Source organism: Caenorhabditis remanei, chromosome II (genome assembly GCF_010183535.1).
Source record: "Caenorhabditis remanei strain PX506 chromosome II, whole genome shotgun sequence".
NCBI classification, from domain to species: Eukaryota; Metazoa; Nematoda; class Chromadorea; order Rhabditida; family Rhabditidae; genus Caenorhabditis; species Caenorhabditis remanei.
In genome coordinates, this window is record NC_071329.1 from 11,997,001 (window position 1) to 12,019,376 (window position 22,376).

The 22,376-nt window shown below is 37.2% G+C and overlaps 3 protein-coding genes and 1 pseudogene across 4 annotated transcripts; 2 read left to right on the plus strand and 2 right to left on the minus strand.

The window, feature by feature from the left end:
• Positions 1-2,984: 2,984 nt before the first annotated feature.
• Positions 2,985-3,942, plus strand: GCK72_006275 (uncharacterized protein; the record flags this gene model as incomplete). Its single annotated transcript, XM_003113588.2, has 3 exons — positions 2,985-3,262; positions 3,313-3,638; positions 3,758-3,942. 3 exons carry the CDS (start codon positions 2,985-2,987, stop codon positions 3,940-3,942), a joined length of 789 nt encoding a protein of 262 aa, XP_003113636.2.
• A 320-nt stretch (positions 3,943-4,262) lies between these two features.
• Positions 4,263-8,708, minus strand: GCK72_006276 (annotated as a pseudogene). The gene is made up of 20 exons: positions 8,641-8,708; positions 8,395-8,588; positions 8,209-8,348; positions 8,032-8,149; positions 7,709-7,981; positions 7,570-7,655; positions 7,319-7,524; positions 7,015-7,119; positions 6,796-6,969; positions 6,614-6,748; positions 6,530-6,568; positions 5,938-6,117; positions 5,736-5,846; positions 5,601-5,681; positions 5,410-5,552; positions 5,197-5,343; positions 5,018-5,150; positions 4,886-4,969; positions 4,504-4,761; positions 4,263-4,440 (listed from the first exon to the last, which is right to left on the minus strand). Coding segments are annotated over exons 1-20 (2,853 nt in total).
• Positions 8,709-9,304: 596 nt separating this feature from the next.
• On the plus strand, positions 9,305-16,054 carry GCK72_006277 (uncharacterized protein; the record flags this gene model as incomplete). Its single annotated transcript, XM_053725551.1, has 18 exons — positions 9,305-9,360; positions 9,404-9,828; positions 9,878-9,990; positions 10,040-10,313; positions 10,358-10,474; positions 10,529-10,709; positions 10,754-10,956; positions 12,325-12,401; positions 12,448-12,592; positions 12,651-12,872; positions 12,917-13,025; positions 13,077-13,476; positions 13,523-14,156; positions 14,202-14,451; positions 14,500-15,017; positions 15,064-15,238; positions 15,285-15,916; positions 15,966-16,054. 18 exons carry the CDS (start codon positions 9,305-9,307, stop codon positions 16,052-16,054), a joined length of 4,620 nt encoding a protein of 1,539 aa, XP_053589745.1.
• A 111-nt stretch (positions 16,055-16,165) lies between these two features.
• GCK72_006278 (uncharacterized protein) lies at positions 16,166-20,463 on the minus strand (the record flags this gene model as incomplete). Its single annotated transcript, XM_053725552.1, has 16 exons — positions 16,166-16,462; positions 16,511-16,610; positions 16,655-16,782; positions 16,827-17,003; positions 17,048-17,140; positions 17,186-17,378; positions 17,423-17,692; positions 17,737-17,921; positions 17,973-18,210; positions 18,256-18,530; positions 18,573-18,722; positions 18,767-18,934; positions 18,981-19,778; positions 19,833-19,976; positions 20,020-20,205; positions 20,251-20,463. The coding sequence occupies 16 exons, from the start codon at positions 20,461-20,463 to the stop codon at positions 16,166-16,168; spliced, it is 3,615 nt and encodes a 1,204-aa protein (XP_053589746.1).
• Between the last annotated feature and the right edge of the window lie 1,913 nt (positions 20,464-22,376).

The window sequence follows — 22,376 nt, forward strand, 5'->3', positions numbered from 1 at the left end:
AGAATATACTGTTGTGTCTAGAAAATTCTCACGCTCAAAGTTTCAACAAGCAATGCCCATGTTCCTGTTATCAGTGGAGAGGAAACGCGCTTTTCCTTTCGTTGAAACAGTCCACCGATCACTGATAAGACTTCTTCAGCATAGTTTTCCATCCCAGCCGTTCGACCCTCCTACACTTTTCGCCTCATTTTCAATTTTTAAGTGTATTACGATTATTCTATCTTCTTCTTTTTTGTTCAGTTTTATTGAGTGAAGGTTCTATCATCTTTGATAGAAGACATTCGATTAATTAGGGTTTCCCCACTTTATCATGAATATATGAATGTGGAAAGGAACTATTTATTTAGTTAGGATTAAATAAACTAATACTTCATATGATGATTTTAAAATCTTAGTTACTTAATTTAATATAGTAAACGAATCTTACAATCTAAATCTGTTAACTTTATAATTTCCTTAAACTCCAATCTTTGGTCCAGATGATTAAAAAAAATAATGATTGCGACTCATAAAGAAATGACAGATTGAAAAAAACAACAGACAATCAAAACTGAAAATCTCTTGACCAGTAAGAATAGTCCGAATGAGTGTAACTTAGTAGTGTTCGATAGGTGAGAAAAAGGAGAGACTGACGGAATACTTCCCCCAAACAACTATACATAAGGTCATTAGAACAAACAAGAGCACTTGAACTTTCTCCCCACTTCTCACATCAATTACATCATCATCTGAAACGGAACGGTGCTCTAGCGTTGTCTTCCCAAGTGGAGAACAATGCTTACCTTGATTGACAGCTTACAGAATAGACCTTGTATATGACGTGTCCAAGTTTACTCTGATTTTCCCAAACTGGTCGAGATGTCGACGAAATTTGCATGATTTCCTTTTCTGAATAAACAGACAGCCTCGACGACGCTACCGTAACACAATAATCTTTGTGACTGAAAACGCTTTTGGCCCATTTTTTTCTGCTGACACACTCAACTTTTTCAGTTTTTTGTTTCTTTCCAAAAGTCAATATTCCTTTCGTTGACAACGATATAAACAACATAAAATATGAGAAGAAAGAGAAAAAGTCTATAGATAGAAAGATTGCGGGCAAATGGCGTTGAAACAGATTACGGTGGGCAGGTAGGAAGTGGCACGGCCAGCACAAAAGAGCTCAGTTGTCTAATTTCATTTGAAAGTTAATATGGTTGGAGTAAGGTTATTGATTACGTGTTTATCAAGGCGGAACTATAGGAAAAGTATGTGTTTACAAAAGGTTATCAGTTGTAAGCAGTTTTCAAAAATAGAAAATAGTAGAGATACCATCCCTTATACCGTATTCTTCTAGCTGACCTACTACTCATTCCATAATTTCTTTCCCAGGAGATCACGTCATAGAGCCCTCAAACACAGATTGACCAGATTCCTTGGAGGCCCCATTGGTTCGCACGCACCGCCTGTGTTTTGTCAACGAAATATCGGTTCCGTCGACGACGACAAACGTCCTCCTTCTCTTTCTCTCTCTGCATAATGAATGATGGCCGATCGGGGGAACCCCCCTAGCTGCCTGCGGAAGAGGACAACCTCTCTCGTTGTCCACTCGATTTACAATTACTCTTTGGTGGTTCAATGGTGACCGTTCCTCTCTCACCCTATTATTGCTCTCCTGATCTTTGGTCGCTTCGTATCTGAATACCTCCATCCGAGTGAAGGACGATTGACACGGTGTATCTTGTTTTTATTTGATATCAAAATAGTTTTCGGTACAATTTATTATCGCCCACTCACACTCCTTATTCCGATATCACTAATCCTTCGACACGTTCCGATACCAAGGTTAGATACATCCTGATGGTCAACATCACAATGTGTGTAAAGCATAAACCTTCTAAGCTGAATAGATTTATTGTGATATTACTCATGATATTACACATAGGTTCATTGGAACAAGAAAGAACTCTCTTGATTGTTTACTCCTTTTGAGATAGTAGACCTCCCATTCAGCAATAGATACGGTATCTTCACTCTCCGAGAATATTCATCCCACGTGGAGATTTCCCGAGATTAGATCTTTTAATAAATCGTCATCCGATCGGAGATCATTGAATATTTGAATATATTCAGGTCTTTCGAGATGAAACACTTTCTTTTCTTCATTGTTGTTATTGGCACCCACGTTTTGAAAGGATGTTGTAAAAGGGGAGTCGATTACGTGTTTGTGTTGTTGATTTAGAATTCTCTCTACCGGTGCCGGCTAATCTGATACTGATAACTTGACAGAGGCGAAACAAACCATATGTACCAGTGCTTGATCATCAAAAATTTTTGCAACTGGATGCACATTCTTACTTTTATGTCAACCCGACTCGTATTTATACCGACCTTATCAAACCAGTAACACTCATTCATAACTTTTGGCCTGACAACGTGCGAGTCTCCGGTAGACGCTCTTATTTTTAAAAATATTGAATGTGTTCTTCTTCTTTTTCTGTTTTTCAGTTTGAAATGGGCATCATATTACTTCAATTGTTTATTCTCGGTTCTCAAACTATTCTATATTAGAAAAATCAAACATCCTTTCCCAAACTTTCATATTTATATCTAAACGACTCACTCAATTTCTTATTAATGTCTTTGTTGTTTTCAAGTGAAACTTCTTACACTTCTAATCTATTCTCACCATCTGTTCTCTGTCAATGATCAATGAGCATAGCTTACTGTCCGTCCAGAAGGGATCAGTGCTTCCCCCACGTTTTCTATCTTTCTAGGGGGAGGCCGATAAGAATCGAGCGACGAAAGAAGGCGGAGCGAGGCATCCCTCTTCTCTCCTACATTCTTTGTCCAGCACGTTTCCGCACTTATCAGTGACGAGCCCTCACTCGACAGACTCCGCCCATTTCTCCACCTCATTTCCTAAACAACACATCTGATCGTCATTTCTCTGTTCCGTTATAATGATAGTCAAGAATACTCATTCTTCATTTGCAGACAAGATAATGCAAGTTCTTCGTCAACTTCCACATCATCAACTCGCACCATCTCCGTCTTCTTCTTGTGATATCAAATCTATTTATGCTGCCGAAAAAGTCCGTGAAGCTATTCGTGATCATGAACAGACGATTGCCACATCTACAGCACCAAAGAACAAAGCAAAAATAGTCGTTCTTGGAGATTCTGGTGTTGGAAAGACTTCTATTATTTATCGTCATCGTTATGGAGCACACTATCGTCCAGTGAATGCAACAATTGGAGCTTCTTTCGTCTCCTTCGATGTGTAAGATACCTCAAAAGTCTAAAAACACCAACTAAACTTTTCCTTTTTAGTGGTTCTGACAGAGATGAGATGGTTCGTCTCCAAGTTTGGGATACTGCTGGTCAGGAAAGATTCCGATGTATGGTTCCAATGTATATGAGAAATGCTGATGCTGCTTTGATTGTCTACGATGTAACCGATCGAAACACATTCGAGGATGTTGAGAAATGGTTGAAAGATCTGGATAGATCGAGTGGAACAGAGGAAGCGAATGTGTTCCTGATAGGAAATAAAACAGATCTTGTTGAGAAAAGAGAAGTTTCTGAAGCTGAAGGAAGAGCAATGGCAGCAAAGATCAATGCAAAGTATTTTGAACTTTCAAATGATGAACCTAATTGTAAGTTCATGTTTTTTATTGATGCACTTTCTGTTTGTAAATTATTTTTTTTTTGAGTTCAAAACATTACAAAAACAATGTTTCCCTTTGACATCACAAAGTATTTTTTCCTTTTTCAGTATTTGCTGCAATTCTATCTGAATTAGCTGAAGATGTACTTCAAAGTCGTCAACAAACATCGGAAAAGAAGCAAGAAGTATGCTCCATTCGAAAGGAAAAAGTTGCCCTCGGAGAAGATAAATTCGAGGAAAATCCAAATATCCAACTGAAAACCCGAAAATCCAAATGTTGTTCAATGCTATAACTATTCACTTTTTAGTTTCCCCGTATTGTCTTTCAATTTTTTTCAAACTAATTTTATCTTAGCCCTGCCTTCCTCACTCCGTATTGTCACCCGTGTATTTCCCTACTTTACTGGTTAAAAAAAGAAAAATCAAAAAATGAATCCGATTCTACTTCATTTGTTATCCGATTTACTACTCATTCCAATAATCAAAATCTATGTTTATCGCCCATCAATCCTTGTTTTCACCCATTCTTGTTACTATTATTATTATTCATTTCTTGCTGAAGTCAAAATAAAAATTATTTTTATTCGATTTTGACACAGATATAAACTTCTTATCATCTTCGATTGTTTCGACCATTGAATGTTATTTTTGGGTTGACAGACGACGCCGCTCCGACTGACTTGCTGCGACCAGATGGTTTCGTTTTCTTCGCTTTCTGCTCTTGTTTCAATCGTCTTTGAAGAAGACGGTCACGTTGAGCACTCCGTTCTTCAATCATTGCTTTGTTGGTGCTGAAATATGAGAAGTTAATCACAATTATGAATAATAAAGTTCTCAAGTTCACAAATTCTTACCTCGTATCAATAGCATTATCCGGTAAGAAATACCAAGTGTCTCTGAATGATTGTCCAACTGGAATGAGTACATAAGCACCTCTCGACATAAGTTGTGTCACTTCAGATATCTTTCTTCCGTCCATATCAACCAATTTCCCCGGATTCACATTATATCTTCTGGCAATTAACTCGAGAACATAATTCATTCCTTTCTCCAACTGTTTCCTTTGAAAATTCATAAACTGACACTCCATTCCTTGTCCGTTGAGGAACACACTGTAATCAACATCTGTTGTTTTATTCTTTGCATGAGATGATGTAATTGAAGGATGGTTACGATAGAGAAAAGAGGTGACAGAATAATTTGATGGATGAGGAGGGAGGAAGAGAAAGAACTCACTAAATAAGGTACACATCGGGATGTGTTTGATCTTTTCGGTTGAATATCATTGTACTCAATCTCCTTGAATGCGTTGCCATCTTTCTGGAAAATAACTTTTCTTTCAGAAACTTTTAGATTCTTCTCTCTTACTGTCGATGTTTTTCAAGTGCTTGTTTATCTTTTCTTATTGTTTCTTCATTATCAAACTCGCTCGAATGAGGATTCCCTTCGAAGAACTCCATTGTCGTATCGAAGTTTCTCGGCTGGTTCATTGCTCTTCGTTCTAAATGAAAAAGAATGAAGCAACAATAGAGTTTTCTCTTCAATACCTCTCAATTCATGAAGAGCATCATCATAATATGAATCATATTGTGACATGTCAACTTCTCGTGATTTTGTTGTTGGTTTTCTGGTTGTCTTCGAAGAATTTTGAACAGAAGTGTACGGTCGAGGTGGAGGAGTTGGAGGGACTGTCACTGAAACACCAGAATCTCCAAGAACTGTCACTGTTCAGGCAGTATTCAAATCATGAAAAGACTTACGGTTGGCAGGATAGGTGGAACGAACAGAATTTGAAGTGTAATATTCTGGAGCCGAGAGAGAAGTATATCTGGAATGATAGTTGTCTCCTCGAGATGCCATCACATCTGGATCACTCGAACGTCGACGATCATTTGAATCAGGACTGAAAAAGTTAATTTCAGATGATAGATACAGTTATAAATTTAGTTACAGCATGAGTGATTCGTCGCCTGAAACATAATAGGTCCCCAAGTCCACGATTTCATCTGTATCCGTAATTTCTTCTCCTTCTCTGAAATGTTTCATAATTTGTAAGCTATCAAAGGTTTCGAAACGGAAATCTTACAATGTATAGATGGCAGATGCTCCTTCATCCATTCCAACATACGGTCCAACGTCTTCGAGTAATTGCTCTAATTTTGGAGATTGCCATTGTCTCCATACGAACAATTTTGGCCTGAAAGAAAAGAATTCTCCCGTTTCGAACAAAACGTTCCCAAGTATGAAAAACACAAAAAGACGAAACACTTGATGACCTAATCTCTCACTTTTCGTAAATATCCTCTCCGTTTCTTTTGATGTAAATCTTCTTGACCTTGGGTCGGTTCATTCGATTCACCAATTTGTCTCCCTCGTGTCGAGCACCGTCACCGCGTCGTCTTTTGTTCAATTCGACATAGGACACTTCTTGGAATGGATCATTATAAACTGTAAAACTTTGACTTTTTCTTAAGAACACCTACACTTTGAAATTGAACTTACATGCCATTTGTACAAAAAGCAACAAAAAAAAGAAGAAAGGTGAAAGCAGTAGTAGACGGGTCGACAAACAAAAGAAAAGGGTCGTGACGCGTTGCTCGGCGACCTGCTTTTCTTTTTGGACTCGGCAAGATGTGATGCTCGAAAACTCCGTTTCATGGTTAATGGTTGCATCATTTTTATGGAAAAAACGAGATCAAACTTTAAACTAAAAACTTTATTTACAAGTCCAACAAAGAAAAAAATGTTCAAGAGGCCTTCATATGTTTTTGTAGTTGAACGGAGGGTTCTGTGTAATGAATAAGCAATGAAACAACAAGAAATGTTGTACTAAGACAGGAAAGAATTAGAAAATTAGTGAGAGTATCGCTTGGAGTGTACCATGGAGGATATAGGTCAGAATGTAGATTCATGGACAACCTGAAAACATAATGATAATTGAAAGATTAGCAAATTTCAACTCACTTGCACATGTAGATTGGATATGTGCATTCTTCTGATTCTGTTGAGTTGGTTATTATCTTTGAGAGCAAGAAGTTCGAATAACTGAACGGATTAGCCACACCTCCATAGTATAACATTGATGATGAAGCTGTAGTTCTGAAAATGAAATCAGTGAAATGTATTGAAAATCTAGATTTCGAAACCTTGTGACTCCGTTTCCAGTTACAAAGAATGCCAGGAGTATTGCTGATTGAAAAAATATGACATTGGAACAATCCTTGAGATATCTGACACAAATTGAGAAGATAGAAAAGGAAAATATTGAGAGAAGAAGGAGAGTCAAGGTGATCTGGAACATTCCAGTGAAATTGAATGACCTGAAAAGCCATTGTAACAAATGATAAACTTGACAAGTGCCTTACCAAGATGCAATTCCAACGAACAATGTCGACTGGAGAGTAGAGTAAATGAGGAAAAGAAGGAAGAAAGTTATCAAACTTGAAGTCTGACAATATAAATTAGACTCTCTGAAACTCAGAAGACGAGTTTTCGAATCTGAAATAAAGCTATTTTTTCGATTAATTATCTTTGCTCACAATTGGGAAAGATGACAATGATTTGAAGAAGGAGAAACAGAAAAGTGACCAACTTCCAGAAGAATAGAGATGATGGAAGATTTGTGGAACTGCAAGAATTTCTTAACTTCTACACTATGAAATCCCTTACCGCAGAAAGGATGAAACTGCAGCTACAACAGGAAGAGCTATCAGACCAGCAAGACTTGTTGAAGGAGTTGAAGCAATTATTGAGAGCATTCGACGGAACAGTATTGAGAATACTGTAGACGACGTGGGACCTTTTCTTCCGGAATCAAGAAGAACACCAGTTCCAGTTGCTGTTGATCCGGATACTTCAGTTGGAGTTTCATTCTCCTAAAATCAAAAATTCTTGATTTTCAAAAGACAAATTGAATTAACTGCACGAAATGCTACAAGCTTGGTTGCCTTCTCTTGTGTCTCCATAACTTTTTCCATACTTTCTTTATCAATAGTTAATAGTGCCACTGAAATAGTTCATAATGTTGTTTTAGTACATTCAAAACTTTCAAAAACTCACAATAGTATGCAGCTGGATTCTCATCAGACGGACATTCGAATCCCGCTTTCTTGAAATGTGTTGGCAAGAGACGCATCGGACCACTGTAAGCTACTTCTCCATAAAAAAGAAAAGTGACTGCTCCGAGAAGATGCGAGAGATCGGAACGGACATTCCGAAGAGTTATTATTATAATTCTATTGAATTTAGCAGCATAAAAATGGAGAGCGTAGACGAGTTGATAGGCTGATAAAGGTGATAAATCAGCTGTTGGGTCATCGATTATAGTGAGAACTGAAATATAAAGTCAACTTTTTTCTTAGTTACCCGAACGTTCCACCTACTCGGATCCTTGAGTAGTTCCAATACAGTCATAACCCGTCTCTTGGCACTTATTGACAAATCTTCAAGTTTGTCATGCGCGTACCCAATTACATCAAACATTGCAGACAGTTCACTGATCTGGAAAATAGAATAATCATCATGTAGATATTGAATAAACAGAGAAATGGGTCACTGACTCGATGATCGATTTCGAGAGTTGTATGGGTTGAAGAAAGACAGAGACGAGCGTGATAATAAAGCAGAGACCGGACGGTAAGAGAGGATGGATACTGGTTACGGTAGTTGATGTGAGAACAGAATTTTTTGAATCGTCGACCTGAATACCTCTGCTTTAATTTAAGATGTGATGAGTGAAGATGTACGTGTGAGCATAAACTTATCCAACATCGCGATTCCACCAATATCTCCTCCTGCTCCACTTGTCAGGGCTTCCAATAAAGTTGTTTTTCCAGAATCAGCCACTCCAACAATTCCATGAACTTCTCCAGAAACTGCAGTGAAACTCACATTTTTCAATATTTGGAATACGGATGGAGGCTTGTAGATCTTTGATAACCTGAGAAGTTACTGTAGGCCAGAAATATTTAAAAAAAAATTGAAAATCTTACCAAGATCCATTCGAAATAGCAGTCATGAATGAGATATTCTTACATTCGAGCACATGTTTTTCATTCATATCGATTCTTGTCCGGGTAAAGAACACCACTTCCCTTCTTCCTTACTTCATCGAACTTCTCGCCGGAATCCTCCTCCGTTGTCCTCAATTATCCTGAATAAGCTGCGTCTCTTCGTCTTCTTCAATCTCCACGTCTACTATTCCTATGACGAATACGACGGAGAAGGCAATTATTTTTGTCGGCACGACGAGAACCGTGAATCCTTTTGTACACGCTACTACCTGCAAAGGAAGATGAAGCAGTCAACTTTGAGTGAAGTTACTAGTTTCCATTAGGTGTCTCATTCTTCGCCAACGTGGCATTACTGTGATTTCTTTCTGGAAAACCTAAAACTACCTTCTTTTTTCTTTTTGTTCCTTTCCCGAATCGAGGCTAATCGCTCTCCGTTTCAACCTCCTTTATTCAATTTTTCCCTGCGTGAACCCAATCCCGAAAAATTGCAATTCTCTGAGTCTCTCGGTTTCATGAACTATCTCTGATCCTTAAGTAAACGCGACTGACAAGTATCCAACTGTGAAACATCTTGACCGGTTTCACACCACACTTGACTTTGTTTCTTCTTTTCAGAACTTCTCGGGGTTATTCATTGAAGAGAATGTCGTCTGAAGATGTTCGTATTGAATCTCCAGATGATAATGAAAGTAGTGGAAGGTAAGTGTTTTTTATTTATTTTAAAAGTTATTCCGTTTTTCAGAGATTCAATCTATTTCTCAACGATTCGAAGTCGTCACGCTGATCACTTCTTTGCGGATATGCATAATCACAACACACAAAATGAGAAAAAAGGAGTTATCCGTTATCTTGAATACGATCAAATTATAACACAATCAATGCGACCATATCCAAATCTGCTTCTCAACAAACTTTCGTTTTCGAAAGATTTGAGGTCATCTTCTGATAAAGCACTTCTCAGATTACCAGTTCTGAAACAAGAGTTTCATAATGTTTCATTCGAATTAACAAGTGCGGATGTAATGGCAGTTATGTATACGAAAGAGTCTGAAATGTTGAGTTTGCTTCGAGTGATTTGTGGAAAAAGAGATGCCAGAGGGAAACTATCAGGAGATATTCATGTGAATGGACATAGAATGTCAAGGGATAGACTGGAGAAGACCGTTGGTGGGTGGTAACTCGGCGTTTCACATCCTAATGCATTCTTATCTTTCAGCTTTCGTGTCACTGGAATCCCCGATCTCTACTCTCACAGTTCGTCAATACCTTCATGTTCATGGCAACTTTGATCCACCAATGACAGAAAGATATGGCGGAGTTGGGCATTTGGTATGTCTTTTTATTTATTTTTAAGCAGAATCAATCTTGTAAATTTCAGATAAACAAACTAATGACAGATCTGGGTCTCATTCCAGTTTGTGATATAATTTGTAGTCGACTGAATCGTTCTCAGTGGCAGAGAGTCAAAGTAGCAGCTCAATTAATCCGAGATCCTACAATAATTGTGATCTCTGATATTTTCAAAGATGTCGATGTGCATGATCAATGCTTTCTCATTGATTATCTCAGAGAATGGGCAGTGAAAACGAATCGAATTGTTATAATGGCAATTTCCCCAACAAGTATTCAAGTTTTGAAGATGTTTTCTAAAAGTGAGTTTTACGTTTTGGAATGATAAATGTATAGTTAATTTCAGCATTGATCCTGGCTTCTGGGAGAGTTGTTTACTTCGGAGCGCCTAAATCAATGCAACAATATTTTGAATCGGTTGGATGCCCTTGTCCGCCACATAAGAATGTCTGCGATTACTACGGTGAGTGCTTCAAGACGAAGCTCCATTAATTCTAAGCCATCAGTTTGATTTCAGTTGATTTGGTGACTCATGACAATTTAACATCTGATGCGTCCCGTGAATCATCAGTCAGAATAGCAAGACTTGTAAATAAATGGAATCAAACCGCCCCTCCTGTAAGAAGAACTGCAAGTGGGAAGTTTCTTCTTGATCTCCCATCGGCAGGGGTTATAATGAAACCACTCACAGTATTGAGGTATCAGTTAGCCATAACTTACAGTACTTTATAATCAATTTCAGTCTCTTCTGGTTCAATTTCAGTAATAATCAGACATCTCGAATCTTCTTTCTTCTCTTTGTTTTCTCTCTGTCAACTTTGCTTTCATTATTCCTATCGGATCTTTCACTCACTTTTCCTGATGCTTTTCTGGATAGAAATTCATTTCTCGAGTTGGTGACTCTCTACTACCCATTGTTAATCGGATTGTTGGTACTGAAGAAAAGTAAGCTTATAGTTAGTACTGATAGCTAGAGCTTCACGATATATTTCAGATCGTCAACGACTAAAGGAGTTTCTGAGGATCTCTTCTTTTAGAGACAACTGTTCTTCACTTCTTTTTGTTTGTTTATCAGTGATGGTTGAACTACCATTTTCCCTAATTTCTTCTTTGATTTTTGCGATACCCGTATCAATTTTCACTGGTTTGTGAATCTTCAAAAGAGTTGTACATATTCCATTCAATTTAGATTACCAGCGAAAGTCTTCTAACTACGTAACATCTGTCGTTTTCCTCTCATCCACGACGTTTCTCAACTTGTCTGTAACACAACTTATTGCCAATTGCATGACTAATTTGTTCAGTGAACCTCTTTCTTTTTTCTTTTTTGGTAAGAATTCATTTACTCATTTACGAATTTTCCTAACCCGGATTTCAGTTGTCTCTTGGTTTTTCCTCTTCGTCTCCACAGGTTTCCCATTGCCAATTCCTTCAATGCTCAAATATTTCAGTCCGTTGATGTTTCCATCTTTCTCCATTTTTAGGTTTCTGTACGAAGGTATTTCTCTTTTTTTTCTTGTTCCTTTTTCTGGATCAAAATTTTCAGAATCTCCATCTCTCTATCCACAAGTAACCACCAATATGTCTTCACCACTGCAACTTTATTCCTGTGGCAGGACCTATCTAAATGTATTTTCAGATCAACTTGGAAGCAAATACAGTATCTATTTTCAGACAACTCAAGTCACAAAAGGACCGTGTCAGAAGGTTTCATCTCTGGAACTACTCAAATATTATGGATTCAGTGAAGTTTTGTTCAACAATGAAGGATTTGGCTTCATCACATCAAATATGTTGTTCGGATATACAACATTTTATGTGTTGTTTGTCCTGTTTTCATTCCTTTTGTTGTATTTTAATAGAACGCATCTAGTGAAAAAATATTCTTTACAATAAATTAAATCCATCATTATTAGTTTTAAAATTTAAAATTTTGAATAGTTTGAAACAGACAGGATTTACTATAGGAGTGAGAAGACATTTGAACCAGGGAAAAGCTGTTGAACATGATTCATGAACAGACATACAGAATGCGGATAACAAACTTTATTTGAACAGCGCGCGTGTTTATTTGTGCGCTAGAGCGCGCCTGCGAAAAATAATTTTTACCGAATATTTTTGCAAAAATATAATTTTTTAATGTTAAATATTTGTTTTAGGTTTATAAATGTAATGAATATTGTGAAAAATATTATTCCTAAAATTTCATTTGAAATCTTGACTTCTCTCTTCATTTTTCCACGGTCAATCGTCACTGAATCATTTAAATATCCCAAAAATGTTTCTAGAAATTGTAACTTTGTTATTTTGCAGCCATGGAGGAATTAAACGAAGATGAAGTGTTTGCCAAGTATTATGCAGCAAAAAAAGAGTTCAAAAAAGTGAAAAAGGTAAAGAAGGATATGTTTTTCTGAAGTTTTACAACAATTGTTTCAGAACCTTTCATTCAATGAAAGAATCGCACAGATGGGTGGTGACAATGGGAAGTTTTCAAGAAAATTGACAGCAGAGACAACCTTCGAAACCTATTTCGAAAGTGCCGTCGATGAGTGGCGTGGAGAAGATCAGGGTCCAGATCTCGGTAAGATTTCTCACTATCAGACACAAGTAGTTGGACACACATAAATTTCCAATTACAGAAGCATTTCTGATGTCAATTCGAGTGAATGAAATCAAAACATATGCTCAATTACTACACAGATCCGATGAGATCTTTAATGTCCTCTGCGAACATATCACAAAACCAGGATCAAGATCAATTCCTGCCTTATGTGGGATCTTGTCAGCTCTGGCACGAGATCTTCGTGAGAAATTCAACAAACATTGTTGGAGAACAATTGAGATCCTAGTCAATCTTCTTGGTAATGAGAAATCATCAATAATTATTCTATAATTCTTTTTTTAGATCTTGGCGAAAGAGTTGCTGAGAATATGGAAGCCGCATATCTATGTTTTTCCATTCTTGTTAAAGTTCAAGCCAATTTTCTGTCGAAACAGTTGAAGAAATCTTTTACGTAAGCTTCTTTAAATCATTTTTTTTCTAACAAATTGCATGTTTTTTTCAGAAATCTACTTCCATTGTTCGCCAGCAGTCGAGACTTCGTTCGTCGTTTTGCCGCTGAAGCCTTCGCCTATCTTCTCCGAAAAGCTACTGATCTCCGTGCTATTACCGGATTTGTTATGAAACAGGCATTCAAAACACCTCACAATTTTCTTTCCGATGGATGCGCTCTCCTCTTTTATAATACTTTTGTTGGAATTGCTGGTAGTTTCCACAGTAATTGTGAGCTACTATTCAAAGATATTGCTCATGCATTGGTACATGCTGAAGCTGACAACGCTGAAAAATCAGATGAATTCCACGAGTTTTGTGTTGAAATTCTGGTACAGATGGTTGGATATACAATTGAATATGCAAAACATTCAAATTACGAAAAAAGATTCTTCTATCAGAATGTCCTGACGGTAAGTTAGCATTATAGTATGATTTTCAAAAAGTGTTGTATTTTAGGCAATGCTCGGAGAATCAAAAACAATGAAAGAGGCAATCAGTCTCATGCGACTTCTGCAACCTTGCATTGTGTTAAAGAATGACGAGTTAATGAACGAGGTTACGAAAAAGAAGAAGAAGAAAGAAAAGGAGAATAAGAAACATAAAGGAAAGAATGAACTCAAAACGGCAGAAAAGGTGGAATTCGTTTGTGTTCCTGAGCTGAAGAAAAGTATTGAGAATGTTGTGAATGTTGACGATTTTGAATTAGAACAATATTCCGTTCGATTCATTAGCGAAACACTACTTACAATTTTCAATGATGATAAAAATCGTCTTTTCTCAAGAGATATCACTTTGAAAATTGTTGAAAAGTCGAAAAACTATCAAATCGTCATTGAACTTCTATTGAGGACTATCAACTTGGAATCATTCGATCTTTATATGATGCCAGCTCTCGGAAAAATTGCAGCGGAAATCGTTAAAGAGAACAATCCGGACAGTAGTTTGACTAAACAGATCGTCAGTTTCTACTCAATTCTTTGTTCAACAAGACGACCGATTAGAGATACAGTTGAAAGAGAATCCCGTTCTAACTTTTTCGATCTCTCGAACCATTATGTCTTCAGAAATTGGCTTATTTCAAACTTTAAAGGTATTGTGAGTGCAATTTTTCGTACATTCAATCGATAATTTTCAGTCGAAAATCGCCGGAAACTTGACTTTGAAATTCTGGTTGATATGGCAGTTGCGTGGCCGTGGCTCTACTCTCAATCTGAAACAGTGAAAGGTGCAGAAGATGTTCTCGATACTCTACAAGAATCTATTTCATCTTCCAATGACTCAATTCTTAACAGCCAACTGGTTTATGCGTGTACTGCTGGACTTTTCTTGACGAACAAAAGTTTGTTGGAAAAAGTAAAAAGTGAAGATGTTGAGAAGTTTTTAGAGTAAGTTTTTCATGTTTCTGTCAGTATATTATCATTTTGTTTTTTCAGACGTCAACACTGTTCAGAGTCATCCCTTCTTTCATATGAACTATTTGTTTCTGTCTACGGGGTTTCTGAAGATGTTGACTATATGAACAAAACTGTCGATCTTCTTTTCCCAGCCATTCTCAGTTCTAACGGAGAAGTTCGCAAGACGGTCTTCAAAATTCTTATGAACTTCAAATTACCTCTACCGAAAATTGTAGATGATGAGCAGAATGTTCATCAGCAAAACAAAACAGTTTTTGAAGTTCTTTACGATGCCGAGGACAGCGAATTGACCAACTTCAGAGAGCGTTTACTCCATTTCCGAAAGCTTCGACACGGTGATCATAAAGAGTTCCTTCCCGTTGGGTCAAGTGAAAAAGTGGAAATGATGATTGTGGCAGATATGGCATCTCAGTTCTTTGTCGGATTTTCTCCTCTTTGGAAAGGTGTCTATGAAGTATTGGCGACTTATGCAAGTGGAATGAATATTGATACATTCTGGAAAGTACTGAATTTATGGATCAGCAATGTGAACGATCGTGAGTATTTCGTGTCCAGCTGAAAATGCGTCATTCACTGTTTCAGATATCAATAAAAAAGACATTGAAATTCAAAATGGAAGACTTGTTGGCGTTGATCAGACAAATCGATCCGACTTCGTGAATGCAAGAATCCAACTTTTCACTTTCTTTGAAACTATCCCAGATGTTGCTGAAAGAAGAACAAGATTTATCAGTCCACTTCTTCTTGGTCTTTATGAGTAAGTATTTCTGAAGACGTGATTGTTTTTAAATAAGTTTTTTCAGAGAGTACAAGCGCTTGACCTCATCCACTTCGATTGCTTCTGTGACAACTGAAAACGAAGATGAAGAAAAATATGACGGAGATGACAATCAAGACATTTCGGAAGAAATTGAAAAAATACCTCAAAATCATTTCGAAAACTCCAATCAGAAGCAAGAAACAATAGTTGTTCTCAAAGCATTGTCTGCTCTTTTGACAGTTTACGCCAAATTCAATGCTGCGAAATCGGTTTATATGGAACCGAAACTTCTGGAAATGTACGAACAACTGTTGGGATCTCGATATGAAAGCATTCAAAAGGCTGCTCTCGCTTGCATTTTCTCATACAGAAATGCTATTCTTGCAAACTATCGAGAGAATTTAGAGGCACTGATCGACGAGAAGACGTTGAGACAAACACTTCCATATTTCAAATTGTCTGATGACGAAGGTGATGTTCAAGTCGCTGATGAACATCGAGCTGTCGTTGTGCCAATTCTTTTGAGACTTCTTAACGGAAAACTTCTCATCAATAATAAACAAAAGGGAATGATTTCTCGACGAAATGGAATGATTTATATTATTGGTGGATGCCGGAGCGATGAGTTGACATTCTTCCTACAGTTGTTTTTCGAGCAAATTTATAAACTAGTCGGTAGGTTTTGATTTTCAGTGTTTCCATGAGATGATTTGTTGAATTTTAGGTCAAGACGCGTCATTTAATGAAATCGAAACAAAATGCTCAAAAGATTCGTTCATGTCCACTCTGAATATCAAAGTCTTCCAAAGGTAAGTTTTAATGAGAAACTGACAATATATTTATTATAACCGTACCAACAAAACCAAGAAAATTTAAAATATCATTCAACAACCCGTAAATTAGAAGCGAAAAAAACGAATGATTTCACATAAATAAGATGAATACTGAAATAACGACTGACATTTTCAACAAATGAGATCGACTTGACTTGATCGCACACTCCATATCAAAATCATCTGATTTTGACAATAATGTCAATTTTGCTCTATATGAGAACAATTCGTTGGCAGCTGATGCAATGCTCTCTAACTTGGTTGTTTGAGAATCTGCACATTCCACTTTGTCGAAATCGTGAGAATTGTGGTGATCTGATAGTAGACTTGTGACTCGAATGAACTCATCCATCCATCTGAATTGACAGTCACATGTGATGGGATTGTTCTGGAAAATAAATGAGAAAGGTTCTAGATAACTCAATCAGTAACATACTCTCAGTTCCAGTGAATGAAGGATAGTTCCGTGTTGATTTACGACTGGTGCGGTTGTAGATTGGAACGGGTTGAATGTTGTGAGCTTATTGTCTGTCAAACTGAAAGAAGTTGTTGTGTAACGGTTACCACTTCAACTGAATACCTTAAAGAGAGAATCGAAATTCCAGTCAAAGTTTCAAATATCCTTGATGGGAATTCTTGAATCGATGAATTGTGTACTTCAATTCGTACCTTGAACCCTCTAACGGTAGCAAATGCACCAACATCAATCTATACATTTATAATTGTTCAAAATACTGAAAGAAAACTCCCACCGTTGTCATATTTTTACCAGCAACAACCAAATGCCTCAATAATCTAGTGTCGGCTGTATAAAACTGTCTGTCAAGAATCGCTTCTTTGATATCAACATGAATTGTATGTAACGGTGGGAGATTGAAGAGAATTGAGCTGATCTGATAGGGACGAGCCATATCAGGAATGTTGTATAACTGAAACTTAAGTAATGAACTCTGTTAGAAATAAGGAGTCTTACATGAAAATGTTTCAAGTTATTCATTTGACTGAAAGCATGAGAATCTGGTAGACGAAGTAAGAATGGCATGTCAGATATGTGAAGAGTTTCTAGCTGAATAATTCGAAAAAATGTAACTTTAGTCTGTTTTAATCAAACCTGATATAGTTGTTGTATATGTTCATTTGTCAGATGAGTGATTGGATTCGCCGAGATATTCAGTTGTTTCAAATGAATCAGAGGCTCGAATGCCATAGGACTAATCTGCTTCAAATTGTTGTGAGAAATGTCTAGAGCAACAAGTTTAGTGAGAGGCGCCAGATCTCTTTCCGAAAGTTCGTATATTTTGTTGCTGAAATTACTGAATCATGACAATAATCTGTTTTTCTTGCTCACCAGCTAATATTCAATGACTGAATAGATCTATGACTGAACTTTGGCATTGAGAACAATCCAGTATTCGCCATATTGATGGAACTTATCGAATGACTCAAATCGCGAAAAGCGGTGGGACTCCATGAAGTTACTGGATTATTGGAAAGATCCAAAATCTTCAAACTCATTAAGTTCTCAAACGCTCCATCCTCGATAGAATCCACTTTGTTATTGGCGAATGATAGTACTGAAAGATTTCCAAACGAAGTTAGTTGTGACGAGTCGACAATTCTGAAAATGAATATTATTTAAATGAGTTCAAAGAGAATACGAACTTGATATTGTTGAAGGCAAGATCAAGTAGGTGAAGTGAGGACATTGTTGAGGACAATGCTTCCAACGGGATTCTCGATAACTTATTGTTATTCACATGCAACTGTAGAATGTTGTTCTTTCCAAACGTTCCTTGATGCAAAAATAGAATGTCGTTAAATGAAATATCCAAAGTGTGAAGTTTCTCCTGAAATTATTATTTTTTTAAATGAAAGTTATTTAGTTAAATCTGAATCACCTGATATTGGAACGTTCCTTTCCATAAATTTCTGATATAATTGTGTGAAAGTTTCACATGTGACAACTTTCTACACTCAGCAAATGCATCACTGTCTACATCGATAATTCCATTGTGAGATATATCAATTGAAGTTAGTTCAGTTGCATCTTGAAGTAGTTTCCGATGAATTTTCTCAACACTGTTTGAAGCTAATGAGATTTTACGAATTCCTCGTGCAATACAGGATATATCAATTCTGAAATGATCACGATAAGCTGTTTTTCGAATCGAAGTAACTCACTCGTTAATCTGATTCGAACTGAGATCCAACTGATGTACTTGAGAGATGCTTCCCAGAAATTCACAACTGAATCTTCTGAATGCATTGTGTGACAATTTCAGTGACTGAAGATCACTGAATGAGCGGAATGCATCTCGATCAATTTCGTTTAGATTATTTTGATCCAAGTGAAGCACATCCAGTGCTGGTAATTGATACAAAGCACTCGGCAGAATTTTTATTATTCTGTTGTGTGATAGATCAAGATAGCGGAGGTTCCGTAAATTGGCGAAAGTCTGAAATAGGTAATGCTATTTTTTATCGAAAAATTAACTCACCATTGATGGAATTGTTCGGATATGATTATGACTGAGCCGAAGTTGCTGTATATTGTCTAAATCAGAAAACGACCGACTTGAAATTGTGTGGATCTTGTTGTGTGCCAAGTTCAAAGATTTCAACTCTGATGAACTGCTCGAACCAAACATCTGAAACTATGTTATTACTTTAGTTTCAACAATTTAGTACTAACATTTTCTGTAATCAAGTCAATTTGATTTCCCGCCAGAGAAAGATGTTGCAACTTTGGAAGATCTGCTAGGGAAAAGTTGTCAATTTTCTGAATTTGATTGTTATCCAACATCAAGTGACGAAGCTTGTCCAGTCGGAACAATGATGGAAAATGAGTCAAGTGATTGTTCTAAAAAGTTCTAGTTTAAAGTAAAAGTTTTGGAACTTCCAAATACCTGCAAGAAAAGGCTCTCCAAGTTTTTGAGCAGTTCAAATACACGCGGAGAAATGAACCGAATTCTGTTGAAGGAAACATCAACATAAGTGAGAGATGGCATATGTTCGAATATGTGAACATCACTCATGTTGTTGATCCGGTTTCCAGCTAAGTTCAGACGACGGACACTAGATGTTTCTTCTTTTGTAATCGACAACAAAGATGACGGTTTCTTCAGAGACAAGATCTTGTTCTTCGATATATCCAGATGTTCGAGTTGTTTCATTCCACTCAGAACTCCGTGAGGAATATGTTCCAAGTAGTTGTTAGCAATAAACAATTCAACCAGTGTATCCTTACATCCTCTCAATACATCTCCATCGATCCTATTCAACTTATTACCATTGAGATTCAAATGCGTCAAGTTTCGCAAATCTCGAAGTGCTTCTGGAGTTGCATGAACCATATTCTCAGCTAACTTCAAAGTCTTAAGTGTTTTTGCAAAGTTTTTAAGCATTCCACGTGGCAAATAAGCTATCTTGTTGTAACTCAAATCCAATGACTGCATGTGTCCGACAGTCTCGAACGAAGAATCTTCAACTGTTTGTATCTGATTGTAGCTTATATCTAGCTCTCTAATCTTCCGAAAACTTCTGAATGAGTTTTTGTCCAATCGTCGAATTTTGTTGTTTCTCAAAATAACTTTCATTTCGGATTCAAAAGTCACTTCGTTTGAATCCATCAAATGTGTAATATTGTTTCCCTCTAAATCAATCGACTGCAACATTTTCAAATCGTTCAACGCAACATATGGAATCTGAAAATGTTCCATATGCGCATATATGCATTCAAGTAGTTTGAAAGTACAAACCTGCGCCAAAAGATTATTTCGAAGAACTAAAAAATTCAATGTGTGTGGGAGAGACATCTTTTGAATTTCTGTTATCCGATTGTTGGCTAACATCAAGACAACAAGACGGAGATGATTGAATGCGAGATTCGGTATTATTCGAAGCTGAAATCAATTAGGTCGCATTGGAACTCTTCTGTCATTTTACCTGATTGTTATCCAGGTATAAAAATTGCAAGTTATTCAATTGAGTTTCATCAAAAGTGTTCGACCGTAGAACATCAATTCTGTTGTTCTCGAGATGTAAAATCTGGAGATTATGAAGATATGTCAGTGCCCATGTCGGAATTACAGAAAGATTGTTATGCGATAGGTCCAATTGGGTCAGTTTCATCTGTATTATGTTTTTTTTAGAATCAACTGAATTTGTAACGTTTACCTCAAGTCCTCTGAACGCATTCACATTGACTGTCTGGATTTGATTATTTGAAAAGTCAAGTGTTTGCATATCATGATGTTTGAATGCGTCTTGTTGGACAAAAGCCATCGATCCATCTGTCATTGAAAGTGCAACGATATGTGGCGGTGGCCCTTTCGTAGATTCTGCATTTGGTAGTTGTGGAACTGTGGCAGATGATGTGTGATGACACATTATGTGAATGGGGGATTCATGATTGAAGATTCCCGGTGCAGTAACGCTTGGAACAGAAATGCACTGACAATGAGACCAAATATCGTGAACATCGCCAGGAAACCTACAAAATATTGTATTCAAATTGTCTGGCCACTTCTAGTAATGGTCACCTGCACCGATCTGATGTGGTCCTTTTTTGGGTTTTAGAAGGAGAAATGAGGCTGGATTGTATCAATAGGCAACACAAAATTGAGAAAAAATCCTTATGTTTAGAATACATTAGAAAGCATCCCCAGTGGATAAGTGCTGCAATTCAAAACGTCGTTAACAATGAGTTAGAGTGTCAACGAGATGATAGACGGATGTTTTTTGAGTTGTTGAAAAATGAGAAGAGAGGAGAAAACAAGGTAGAACTTCACAAGTGGGCTATAGGGCGACGAAATGATACATTACTGATATGACTTGTCATTCAATCAGTCATCATTTCATCCGACCGAGATAATTGACACGTTTATTTATGCGAACTGGAGACAATGACCGGTTCATCATAGGTAGTTGGTCAGTCATTCCCCGAGAAGAGGGCGGCGACGGTGAAACAACGAAAGAAATGAAGAAGGAACAGTTGTGACACTTGGGTGGAGTGAAAGAATCAACGATAGTAGGAAACACACGGCAGCTATCATCACTTCGGAAAAGCTACGAGAGAGCAGGAATGTAACACGTCTCGCATTAAGAAGAAGAGTATGAGGAAGAACAAGAGTTCAGTGCGGCGATTACAACTCAAATAGCTTTTCATTTTGAAATTCACAAAGAAACATTAGGAAGCCCGTCTTCTAATAGTTCCTGATGGTCCTACCATCAGCGAAGACTTCTCACAAAAGTCGAATAGGAAAAGTTTATATACTTTACTTTGAGATTTCTTCAAACACAAACTTTATCTCTCTGAGTACTAAAAATATAACAAGCAAGTTCATATGTTTTTTACGTCTTGAAACTAGCAGATGCAAAACGATGGATACCGAGACATGCGATCATGGTTATTTTATGATGTGAAAAGAAATGAAATCTTTCGTTTTCTTGTCGCACTGGGACCAACCTTGTCTCACTTTTCGGTATTACTACTCACTACTTTCGGTTTTCTTTTCTTCTCTTTCAAGTCTTCTAGCACTATGAAATTGGATACGATGCTCTCTTCAGCGGTCAGCAGAATCTGGGTTAGAAGTCAACGGAAGTGTCGAAAACAATGGAAAGCATTGAATCACCTTGGTGAAGGTGCTAGTAACATGAAATATATGTTTTGTTGTTTGTCATTCATCTCAACCGAATCCATCTTCTACTTTTGCTCCCATCTCGTGGTCTCGTCTTCTCGTCAAGAGAGTTTTTTGTCAATCAAGCGGGCAGGATGTATGTTACGTTGAAGGTGGCATTACATAGATTTCTGATGGGAGGAGAACCGAGAAAGAGTGATAGATTGGTGGACAGAAATAAAGAAAAAAGAAAGTTAGAGGAGAAATTGTTTCTTCGAAATGAGGAAAATCTCATTAGTAATTGAATACTGTAGATCATTCACCTAGAATAAAGATGTTCATATAATTATATGTTTTGGATATGAGGAACGGAAGGAATAACTATTACCAGCCGGCGGGAAGAACGAGGGAGGAGAAGTGTGAATGGGGTATTCTTCACACCCAAAAGTGCATTATATCCGAATGAATCCCAGTCTGATTGAGGAAAAGAGGGCAAAAAACGGGCAATAAGATGTCAAGAGATGCACTTGTTCGTATCAAGTGACTGCTCGATGAGTTGCATATTGAACAAGAAGAGGAAGACGTGTGAAACGTTTCATCCTCTTCTTCTCACGCTGATTTTGGGGAAAATGGAAAGTGCATTCAGATTTGAATAGAATTAGTAAAGAGTAGAATTCAGAAATT